General features: G+C 43.7%; 1 protein-coding gene across 2 annotated transcripts in view; it reads right to left on the bottom strand.

The window, feature by feature from the left end:
* Positions 1-3239: 3239 nt before the first annotated feature.
* Positions 3240-12574, bottom strand: part of ATRN (attractin) — a 189365-nt gene continuing 180030 nt past the window's right edge. For both annotated transcript variants that reach the window (XR_015139359.1, XM_086333323.1), the window contains one exon: positions 3240-7643. Coding sequence is in view for 1 of the 2 variants with exons in the window: in XM_086333323.1 (XP_086189449.1) it covers positions 7519-7643 (125 nt within the window). In the remaining variant the exon portion in view is untranslated. The remainder of the gene's footprint in view (positions 7644-12574) is intronic.

The raw sequence follows: 12574 nt of genomic DNA, 5'->3' as shown, positions 1-12574 counted from the left end.
GTTCCCTCTACTCGAAAGCTCTTCTCCTGACATCCACACGCCAGCTCCCTCCTTCATTCAGCTCTACTCAGCTGATACCTGCCCCAGCGACTCATTCTCACATGCACACACTTTCTACCCCAACCCTTCCCCAGCCTTTCTTCACAGAACTTATTACCTGTCATTGTCTTTGTGTCCCCCACTAGACTGTAGACTCCAGCAGGACAGATTTTGTCTGCCTTGTTCACTGTTAAGTCCCTGGTCCCCACACAGTGCCTGGCTAACACACAGTGGCAGGATGGGCAGAGGAGGAGGATGGCTGACCCACTGCAGAGTCTTAATTAGCCTCAGCTTCCCTGGTGGCTCAGAACTGAAAGCGTCTGTCTGGAATGCAGGAGACCCGGGTTTGATCCCTGGATCGGGAAGATCCCCTGGAGAAGGAAATGGCAACCCACTCCAGTACTCTTGCCTGGAGAATCCCATGGAGGGAGGAGCCTGGTAGGCTACAGTCCATGGGGTCGCAAAGAGTCGGACACGACTGAGCGACTTCACTTTCACTTTCAGTCACAATGTTGGTTGTTTTCATTTTTTTAGGGTCAGGCTATTGGTTTCCTTGGGGCTTCCCTGGTGGCTCTGTGGTAAAGAATCTGCTTGCCAATGCAGGAGATCCAGGTTCAATCCCTGGTCTGGGAAGATCTCCTAGAGTAGGAAATGGCAGCCCACTCCAGTATTCTTGCCTGGAAAATTCTATGGACACAGGAGCTTGGTGGGTTATAGTCCATGGGGTTGCAAAGAGTTGGACACGACTTAGTAACTGAACAATGGTTTCCTTGGTAAAACAATTCCCTCAGAAACCTACACGTTTTCTTTCTTTACCAGGCAGGTCCAGTGGCAATGACAGCATTTCTGGTTCTTTCCTGAGCACAGTACTCAGGTTAGCTTTACTTCTGTGCTTACCTACATGATCCCCCCTGAAGATGATGGCCTCAAGGCCGTGAGGCTCAAGCAGGAAGACCACCACACGCTCTGAGTCACTGTCTTCCTGAGCTGTTTTTGAGCATAAGCACGCTTTGGTGTTTAGAGACTAGACACGAGACTATTTGGCTTTTCCAACACTGCAGGACCCTGGATTTCAGGGTTCTCCACCCCCTTCACTTCTGCTTGTAAACTGGCCAATTTTTTTTCTGGAACTCAACTCTGTCATGCCAAAACAGCCAGTACTGATCAACACATACCACATTTCTGCTTTTTCACAGCTTCTTCCACTTGAACAAAAACTCAGTAGACACATAGTTTGCTTTTACAAGTTATCCAACATCATAGCCACATCAGATGTTCTGCCACTGCCTGACAGGGATCCCCAGCTGTTCTGCCTGATGTGTCTGTTTTCTCATTGCCTGCTGCCTGACCACTAAGCTAACGCCATATACCCTGTGAGTGTGCGTTCATTCACTCAGTTGTGTCTGACTCTGTGATTCCAAGGACTGTAGCCCACCAGGCTCCTCTGTCCATGGAATTTTCCAGGCAAGAATACTAGAGTGGGCTGCCATTTCCTTCTCAGGTCTTCCAGACCAGGGATTGAACCTGTTGTCTCTTCTGGACCACCGAGCCCCCAGGAAACCACTAGCCTGACCTTAAAAACATGAAAACCACCAACACACACAGCACACAGCTCTTGCTAGTGTGGCGGCTTGCCTCGAAGTGGTGACGTGGGCCTTTCTTTACCTCCAATGTCTTTAACAGGTGACCATGGTTTTGCGCCAAGTTTGGAACTTTTTCCAAGATTTCTTGGCTAAAGCCCAGTTCATGGCCCTGACTTAACTGTAAGAAGACAGAGATGCTGTTGATGCTGCGGCCAACTACCACATTCTCACTACATCACAGGTCTTAAGCCAGTCAGAAACAGCTGGTGGCTCCCGCAACCTGCCCCAGGACAGTATCAGGGTCCTCCTTAACTTGTCAGTGGGCTGTAGTTCAGCTGTTTCCCACCCTGGCTCAGGCCCAAGCTCTGGTCGGCAGGCCTCCTCCAGTCTCCTGGCCTGGACCTGCTGCCTCACCCACCCTCCCCTGTATGAACATAGCATTTCCTTGTGCTTCTTCTAGACTCTTATTTACTTCATGCCGATTTTGTCCTTCTAGACCTTTTCCCTTTTAATATGCAAAAGTGTGATTTATTTGCACTAAGTATGAAGAGCTTTTCAGTCCCTTCAGTTAAAAAAACAAAACAGAACATATGACAGCACAGATTTTACACAAAATCTCAAATTCTCAGACATTCTGCACAAATAATTGTATATGTACATGACATATTTAAGGGTGAACCGCAATCCTGATGAAAAAATCCAACTCTTAGTTTGATTTTTTCTTTTCATTGGAGGATAACTACTTCATAATATTGTCCTGGTTTCTGCCATATATCAACATGAATCAGTCACAGGTACTTCTAGACCTTTTGAACTCAGCATCACGGCACTGAAATGGACTGTTCTGAATCTCTTCTGAGGTCAGGAGATGCATAAAGTGGGGCTGGAGGTACAGAAGGCGTACAGACAAGTTTGTGAATGGATATGTACCTTCATCAAAATTCAAGATCAATGACAATGTTGTGGCTGTGGAGGACTAAATCTATCTGCTTGAGATTTAGCAGGAGCCCGAGAGGACAGGGCTTCCCTGGTGGCTCAGTTGGTAAAGAATCTGCCTGCAATGTAGGAGACCTGGGTTCGATCCCTGGGTTGGGAAGATCCCCTGGAGGAGGGCATGGCAACCCACTCCTGAATTTTTACCTGGAGAATCCCCATGGACTGAGAAGCCTGGTGGGCTGCAGTCCATGGGGTCACAGAGTCGGACACAACAGAGTGACTAAGCACACATACGAGAGGACAAGAAGCTGAATGAACAAGGGCAGCCGGTAAGGCTCTGGCATAGGTGTGATGGTGCCCAAGCAGAGCTGTCCTGCATACCAGTCTCTGTCTCCAGCACTGGGGTGTTAAGGGCAAAGAGGGCCATGATGGGGACATAGGGAAATCTGCTCACAAACTGCTCAGGATTCCTCCCACACCTCATGGCCCAGTTTTGCCCAGAGGTGTCTGAGGTGCCCACCTGCTGATTTACACCTCTGTCAGATTGCCAAATGCTTCCTCTGAGGCAGTCTGAAAACTGGTAAACTTTTAAAAACATTTTTCTCCCTTTTCTTAAGGTTCTGTTGACCAAATTGTAAAAATAAGTGAAACAAAACACAAACACTCAGAACAAAACCCACATTTTTATCAGATCTACTTTTATTGCAGAAGGAAGTTCATATTATAGTATTTACTTCTGTTTATATACAAGTTCTTCACATTTATTTTTAAAATGCACAGACCTCCCTTAGTTCTCTTGTTCCTGCTTAAATTAGCTGTTATTTTACAATACAAAAAATACCAAAAAATTGCAGTCCTAAATGTATGTATAACACCCACAATCCCCAGCAATGAAATAGTTTACAATACTTACTCCATATTTACATGAGTGCAATATATGCTAAATTATACATATTAACAAACTAAGCTTGAATCCAAACCAAAAACTCCCCAAACAAAACTGTAAATAACTATAAAACATTTCCAGAGCCAGAATTAGTTCAACAAAACAGGCTTCACTAGTGTTTAGAATGTTTTGTGCACAAATTCAGTTATTGAAAGTCAATTCCATTATTGCCTTTAAAAGAGAAGGCGCCAGTTTTCCTCTCCTCTCCAACAGATCACCTCCCTGCAGGTGAAGGGTGTTCATGAATTTGGACAACTCAGGGGAAACATCCCTTGGTGGGCTTGGCTATCTACAAACCATCACGGTGATTTTTATGGTTTGAGCCATTTGGTAAACTGAGTAAACATTTCAGGCTGAGAGCCGGTGCACGGTCCAAGGCTAGACCCTCCGCCTTCCTGGGTCTGTCCTCAGGGGGCCAATTCTCACAGAAACCACTGCAAGGAAAGGTCTCCTGGGATGACAGGTTTGAGGAGCTGGATTCTGCTGTAATTCTCAAGAGCTGCTTTTCCATCTGTCACTGCCCCAGTGTTAGCTTAGGTTGTCAGTGAAGTACTTAGTGAATAGTTGAATCATTCCCACCCCATCTCTAAATACACTCTACTAAGTTGAAGGAGCAAGATTTGCACTGAAAGGTAAAGTGTCTTTTTCTAAAATACCGCTTTGGTCTTTCCATTTGCCTCAGACTTCCTGGTGCATCTCCAATCTTGTTACCTCAGGCCTTACCACTGATATTCCAGTATTTTCCCTATGCTGACAGTCTCTGTCCAGGGCTGCTTTTCTTCCAGGTTAGTTCAGGCAGCATATGGTTGCTTTCTCTCCACACCTCCTCCCACATTTAGAGGTGATCCTCACAGGAAACAAAGACTTCTCCCCAAACAGTATGGGAAGAGGGCAGGAGGCAAGGGTGAGGGTCTCCATGGGGAAACAGGAGGAGCTAATTATCAACAAAGCAGCTGCCCACTCCCACCCCCGGTTTGCAGTATAGTTAACTATGGTCCTAGGAAATGGTCATCAAAAATTTACACAAAATCACAACAAAATGCAGCCTGAAAAACCCCCTTTTGGAAAATCTGACTAGATCTACGGTGTAGTCTTTGTATCTTAAGTCTAAGAGAAACGTTTCTCAGGACGAGACTGGTCTACTCCCGGCTACCCACAGCACCAAGAGGCCGACAGGAAGATTTACAATGCACGTCAGAACTGATGACAGTGACAAAGACACTGCAGCTGCCAGCGAGCCTCTTCACACGCTGCCCACACTTTCATACGTGCACTGACAGACGAGTCCTGCTTTAAAAGTTATCCAACTGGCCCCAGATGCATTTGAACACATGGGCACAACGGGGATGCCTGTCTCGGCTTTATCATCACTGTACGAGGACTTCTCTGAGCCTGGATATCCATTATATGGCACAAAAACACATTAGGTCAAACTTGGACACCGTTATGTTTAATAAAAATACATAAAGATATTTTTGTTTTATGTACACTCTGTCCAAACATTCGGACACTATTGTATAGTTATGTACAAGTGCAATATCTATGTTTTCATAATTATTTTAATTTACATACAGGCTCTGAAGTTCCAGATGACTTCCTCTCAGTAACTGGCTCTAAGCTGAGCGCCTCTTTCTCCTGCCACCCCCTTCTTCTGGCCCGAGCCTGCAGAAAGCTGTTTGCTACTGGCTGCAAAGGAGAAGCAGCTGGATTCAGCTGTTTCTCTACTGTCGGAGCAGAATTAAACTTCACTTGCTCCTTCCGTCCTTTTAAAAAATAAACATTATCTTTTAGAAAAAAAGAAAACCAGGTGGCTATGGGACACGGTGCTTATTATTTCAAGGCATGGAACTACCATGGGGAGGAGGCTTCTTTGCCAAGCAAACACTAGTCCTTTGAACAAACAAGGACTTCCTTTGTGGGAGGGTCCTCTCCAATGGCCTCGTGGTAATTACAGGGTGAAGGGCCAGTCCATGGCAGGCTCTCTGGGGATACCGTGATCTGGAGCAGAGATGTAGGGAGCTTCTAAGAGGAGGGATCTTCTCTAGAACCGTCTGCTCTTTAACAATGATGTGAAAAAGCAGCATTTTGAGAGGCAAGTCTCAAAGTAGAGGTGTTTTGTGCATCAGACAGTGTTTTATGGTTTGACATCCTCGAAAACATCTTTCCAGGCAATTCTTCATGGGAGGGGTTAGTGTTGGGGAAGAGATAATACTCCCTCTCTCTAGGTACTCCACATAAAGGTGAAATGCCACAGTTTTGCTCTTTTGAGTATTAATTTCTCCAAATTCACAAACTTGAGCATTGTTGTCTAAAGGTCTACCCTTCCTGAGCCTCTGCACACTGCACATTACCCCCCCTTCCCCCCAGGGTAATGCTAGAGAACTCCTGGGTTTTGAAGCAGAAGAGAGGTCCTGGGAGGCTGCTGCATAATGCCAGAATACAGAGCACCACGGACAGGACAACACGACATCCCGGCAGTGGCCTGGGGAGACGAGCAGGGACTGCTCTACCCCACTTCAATTTGGTCACGACTTCAATTTGGTCACTTCATTTGGCATGGTTTTCTCTCCTTGTCCATTTTTCTCATGCTTTTCATCCTTATCAGCACTCACTGCCCTCCCCACAGCCACCCCTTGAATCTAGGAGGGAGCATGGGAGGCCTGGGTCCCTCCTGGGGGAAAGAGGCCCAACAGCTCCAGGCTGCTCTCCAGGCTTTGGGCAGGTTCTGCCTGACAACAGGAGACCGAGCCTCTCCTGGCACTCCACCTGCAGCCTGGGAATGAAGAATGACCCACCACCTTACACAGGCTACAGAAACAAATGCTGTTCTTTGATCAAGGGGTCCCAAGTGCTGTCATGCTCTTTTCAGCTCAAGGGAGACACGTAACATGAGCAAGCCCCTCTCTCTGCAGTGCCTGGGCAGGAGTGGCCAGAGGGGCTGAAGCAAACATTAGGCCAAGTCTGGGGCAGGGAGGCACATGGGAACATGCCTAGTGTCCTTTTTGAAAAACAGGAGCATTCACAGTTAGGTCCTTCCTTTCTGCTTTCCTCTCAATCCCTGCTACATTAAATGTTTCTTGGGGTGAGAAAACCTTCCTGGCTGCAAATTAGATTTTATAAAAGACCAGATTGCCAATGATAGCTGTTTAAGTTTTCTAAGAATGTAGGAATGCAATTATGTAAAAACTTATCCTTACTAACTTTCCAATTGCTAGATCTATTTAAAGTCTAGGCACTTAGTGTGTGTGTGTGAGAGAGAGAGAGCGTGAGTGGCAGAGACAGAGAGACAGAGAGAGGTAAAGAGGAAAGAGAAGGATAGGGAGGGAGAGAGAGAGAGAACCTCAAATGGATTAAGACTAAATTAATCACGTTGCTACAGAAAACTACATATTACATCAGTTTACATTCCAAGTAACACTGCTGACCTTGACATTTAAAATAGCCCCCTTCTATCTTATGATTCAAGAGATGGACCATTATTAATTCTCAACTAGAAAAAAAGTTACTCCCTGGAAGAGAGATATTTGCCTAAATCGTGCAAGAATAAATAGCACATCTTTTAAAAAAGATAGCAGGCTTCAGATGAAAAGTTAATTCATCTGACTAGTTTTTAAAAGACCACATTCAAGAATGACTGATGATAAATGTCTACTTGTAAACACTACATCTTTGTTTTTTGCACAGTTGAGACAGTCCCAAGGACAGTTTTCCACAAGTGAACCTGAGTGTCATTCCTAGCTCTCTCACTCGCTCTACACCGGCCTCCTCCAGCAACAACTGGATCACCCCGGACCTGTAACGAAATCAATTATTTCCTATACGAAAGTAAAAGGTTAGATGCTGGAGTACAGATGGGAGAAACTGTCAAAGAAAGCTTGTGAACATGCAGAGGAGGTGGATGATTCGAGGGTTTCCAGTCTTCAGCCCCGCATAGCATCTTCTCCCTGCCTGCTCCCTCCTGGCAGACGGCTCTGGCATGCCACTCCTTGCTCACAGGGAGTCCCGGCCCCAGCATCAAATGCAGGTCCCAGGCTGCGCAGGGGGCTGCTGTTTTCGGTTTCTCACTGCTCCTGACTTCTCTTTGTAGACGACTGGCATCTGCTGAGAAATGTCCACCAGGGCACTGGCCACTGCGAGCCCTTGGGAGAACCCAAAGAAGGAACACAGGAACAACTTGCTTTTATTTAGAAAATAATTGAAAAACTTTCTTTTTACATTCCCATGGCGCAATAAATAAAGTATATACACGGGAAAAACCTTACTTTTAACCTGTATCTCCCTCTATATTCCCCCCTCCCATCAGAGTAACTGCTTTTGTTAGTTTGTATATGTTCTTTCAGGGTTTATTTGTACACATACATATTTTCCTCCTCTCCCCTTTTTACATAAAAGCAGTACCTTACTTTCCAGCAGATCAACCAACCAAAGTGCTCTGCCTGGTGGTGGAGCATTTAAGTAAGACTACAGACATGCTTTCAAGTTTCACCTGTCGTTTTCTCCAAAAAAAGCTGTACTATTTATGATGAAATTCAGATTCATCCCACGTTGCCCAGCTAGAACTATTATTATTTTGATATCTATACCACAATAAGAGTTAGGACAGACTCTGGGGCCAGACTTTGGAATAAGCAAGGTTCTTTAACCTCCCAGTGCCTCAGTTTCCTCATTTGTAAATGGGGAACAGCACAGGCTTGTGTGAGGAGTCAGTGAGTGAACTAATGGCAAGTTGTAGAATGGTAGCTGGCTTTTCACCTCCATTACCGCTTTTGCTTTGGGGACTGGTGAGTCCATTCTCCCTTCTGTATTGGTAATTGATTAACTCGATGTTCACTAGGGAAGGCACAATCCTGGGGAAGTTGGGTTCCTATGTTTGTGAAAAGGCCAGACAGGCTCATAGCCCTGTTGAGGCCTCCAGGAGCCATGCTAGAGGAGTTTCTTACTCCACCTGCTGAGCAGCTTTTAAGTGCCAGGTTTAGTACCTGGCATGCAGTGGGGAATCCACACCAGTGACCACTGTTATAGCAAAGACAGAGCCAGGGGCTTTGGGAGTCCAGAGAAGGGCACTGTTTAAAGTAGGGGTAAATCCTCGTCACAGTCATCAGAAAAGAAAAGACACCCAGAGTGGAAGGGAAGAAAACTGTTATCTGCACATAAGATACTATATACAGAAAAACCTAAAGTCTCCACCAAAAAACTATTAGAATAAATGAATTCAGTGAAGTTGTAGAATACAAGATTAATACACAGAAATCTATTGCTTTTCTATACACTAATAATTGAACTAGCAAGAAAATAATCTCGTTTAAAATCACATCAAACAAAATAAAATTCCTAAGAATAAACTTAACCAAAGACTTTTAATCTGGTAACTATAAAACATTTACAAAGGAATCTGAAAATAATACAAAGAAATGAAAAGACACCCCATGTTCTTGAACTAGAAGAATACTATTAAAATGTCCATATTATCTAAAGCAATCTACAGAGTTAAGCCAGCCCCTATCAAAATAACCATGACATTTCCCACAGAACTAAAACAAATAATCCTAAAATTTATATGGAACCACAAGACCCTGAATTGCCAATGCAATCTCATAAAAAAGAAAAAAAGAATGAAGCTTGAGATATCATGCTCCCTGACTTCAGACTACACTAAAAAGCTAGAGTAATCAAAACAGCATGGTTTCCCCAGAAAAACAGACACGCAGATCAGTGGAACAGAGTAGAGAGCCATGAGAGAATAAAAAACAGAATAAATTCATGCACTTATGGTCAATTAATCTATGAAAAAGAAGGCAAGAATATACGGAGAAAAATATATGGAGAAAAATCTGTTCTATAAGTAAGTGGTTCTGGCAAAACTAGACAGCTACACATAAAAGAATGAGATCAGAACATCTCCTCACACCACATATATAAAGACCCAAATGTAAAACCTGAAACCATAAAGACCCCAGATGAGAACATAGGTAGAACACTCTATATAAATTGTAGCACTATTTCTTTGGATCTGTCAATAAGGCAAAAGAAATAAAAGCAAACATAAATAAATGTGACCTAATTAAACTTTAATTTTTTTTTTAACTTTCCTTGAAACCCTGAGAAAATGAAGACAACCTACTAAATGGGAGAAAATATTTGAAAATCATATGACCAATAAGGGGTTAATATCTAAAATATACAAACAGCTCATAAATTCAACAAAAAACCAAACAACCCAATTAAAAAAATAGAAGACCTGAACATTTTCCAAAGAAGATAACAAGCAGCATAGAGATGGCCGACAGGCACATGAAAAGTTGCTCAACATCACTAATCACAAGGAAAATGCAAATCAAAACCACGATGCGGTATCATCTCCCATCTGTCAGAATGGCTCCAACAGAAAGACCACAAATAACAAATGTCAGTGAAGATTTGGAGAAAAAGGAGCCCCTGTATACTGTTGGTGGGAATGTAAACTGGTGAAGCCTCTGTGGAAAACAGTATCGAATTTCCTCAAAAAACTAAAAGTAGAACTACCATATGATCCAGTAATTCCATTCCTGAGTATACATCCAAACAAAACAAAAATACTAATTCAAAAAGATACATGCACCTGAATGTTCACACAATGGTCACAGCATTATTCATAACAGCCAAGATACGGAAGCAGCCTAAGTATCCATACATAGATGAATGGATATGAAGGTGTGGTGTGCGTATACACACCCACCCCCACACACACAAACACAATGGAATACCACTCAATTATAAAATGGAATGACATTCTGCCATTTGCAATAATATGAAAAAACCTAGAGATTATTACACCTAGTGAAGTCAGACAAAGAAAGAGAAATACTCCAGGTTTTTACTTATATGTGGAATCTAAGAGAACAAATAAATACATATATAATGAAACAGACTCACAGATATAGAGAACAAAGTGCTGGTCACGAGTGGTGAGAGGGAAGGCAGGGGCAAGACAGGGGTATAGGATTAAGAGATACAAACTACTATGTATCAAACAGAAGCAACAAGGATAGGCTGTATAGCACAGGAACATATAACCATTCTTTATTTATTGAAAGAATGGTTTTAGCTACAGAAGAATGGCTTGGATGTGGGGGTCGGGGGGCGGGGCTGTGATTTTAGAGGTCAAGGGTAGAAGCAGCTGACTACAGGAGAGAGATGGCAGCTGAGACTAGATTGGAGATGTGGCAGAGTAAATGAAACCAAGTGGAAGAGTGAGACTCCAGGTGCAGGACTAGCAGAATTTGACCATGAATTATACATAGAGAGGTGAGGACTGCCTAGGATGACTCTTTAGCTTCAGTTTCTAACTTGAGCAACTGGCTAAATTCCTCAGTAAAGTGAATTCCTTTATTGAGATGGAGATCAAATGACCAAACTGGTTGGAAAGACGTAAGCTCCATTCTGGACATTTTAGATTTGATAAACCTGAAAAAAGCAAGAGAGTTCCAGAAAAACATCTATTTCTGCTTTACTGACTATGCCAAAGCCTTTGACTGTGTGGATCACAATAAACTGTGGAAAATTCTTCAAGAGATGGGAATACCAGACCACCTGACCTGCCTCTTAAGAAACCTATATGCAAGTCAGGAAGCAACAGTTAGAACTGGACATGGAACAACAGACTGGTTCCAAACAGGAAAAGGAGTACATCAAGGCTGTGTATTGTCACCCTGCTTATTTAACTTCTATGCAGAGTACATCATGAGAAACGCTGGGCTGGAGGAAGCACAAGCTGGAATCAAGATTGCTGGGAGAAATATCAATAACTTCATATGCAGATGACCACCACCCTTATGGCAGAAAGTGAAGAGGAACTCAAAAGCCTCTTGATGAAACTGAAAGAGGAGAGTGAAAAAGTTGGCTTAAAGCTCAACATTCATAAAACTAAGATCATGGCATCTGGTCCCATCACTTTATGGCAAATAGATGGGGAAACACTGGAAACAGTGTCAGACTTTATTTTGGGGGGCTCCAAAATCACTGCAGATGGTGATTGCAGCCATGAAATTAAAAGACGTTACTCCTTGGGAGGAAAGTTATGACCAACCTAGACAGCATATTCAAAAGCAGAGACATTACTTTGCCAACAAAGGTCCATCTAGTCAAGGCTACGGTTTTTCCAGTGGTCATGTATGGATGTCAGAGTTGGACTGTGAAGAAAGCTGAGTGCTGAAGAACTGATGCTTTTGAACTGTGGTGTTGGAGAAGACTCTTGAGAGTCCCTTCGACTGCAAGGAGATCCAACCAGTCCATCCTAAAGGAGATCAGTCCTGGGTGTTCATTGGAAGGACTGATGCTGAAGCTGAAACTCCAATACTTTGGCCACCTCATGCGAAGAGTTGACTTATTGGAAAAGACCCTGATGCTGGGAGGGATTGGGGACAGGAGGAGAAGGGGATGACAGAGGATGAGATGGCTGGATGGCATCACCAACTTGATGGACATGAGTTTGGGTAAACTCCAGGAGTTGGTGATAGACAGGGAGGCCTGGCATGCTGCAATTCGTGGGGTCGCAAAGAGTCAGACACGACTGAGCGACTGAACTGAACTGAAGCACAAGTGGACAGGTCATGTAGGCAATCTAATAACTGAGTATGAAGCTTGGTGAAGAGAACAGAATTAGAGATATGAACCTGGGAAAGACAGAAGGTAGAGGTTACTTAATATTGGGGAATATAAACTCACACTGAAAGAGAAAAAAAGCCTTGGGTTTGGCACAAGGAACCTTAAGGTGTAGAGACTGGAAAGGAGACTAGCCATTATTTTGTAATAACTTTAAATGTAGTACAGTCTATTAAAAATATTGGATCACACCTGAAAGGCTAATATAATCTTGTAAATCAACTATACTTTAATAAAAATAAATAAATAAAATGGGGAAATAGAGAAGGGGGTGGCAGAGATGGCTCCATCCTACTGGTAGGTCTCAAGCAGGGAGCAGCAGGTCTTCATCAGATTGGGACACATCAGGCAAAGTTTGGAGCAGGGAAGGCCACAGTGCCGCACGTCTGTCACCCCTGCACCCCCAGCACCTTGCCTTCGGGGAGCACCA

Source organism: Bos grunniens, chromosome 13, assembly GCF_055505025.1.
Source record: "Bos grunniens cultivar Pamir isolate PY7600 chromosome 13, Bosgru_T2T1.0, whole genome shotgun sequence".
NCBI classification, from domain to species: Eukaryota; Metazoa; Chordata; class Mammalia; order Artiodactyla; family Bovidae; genus Bos; species Bos grunniens.
The sequence above is the reverse complement of the archived record's forward strand: the minus strand, read 5'-3'. Positions and strand labels throughout refer to the sequence as shown.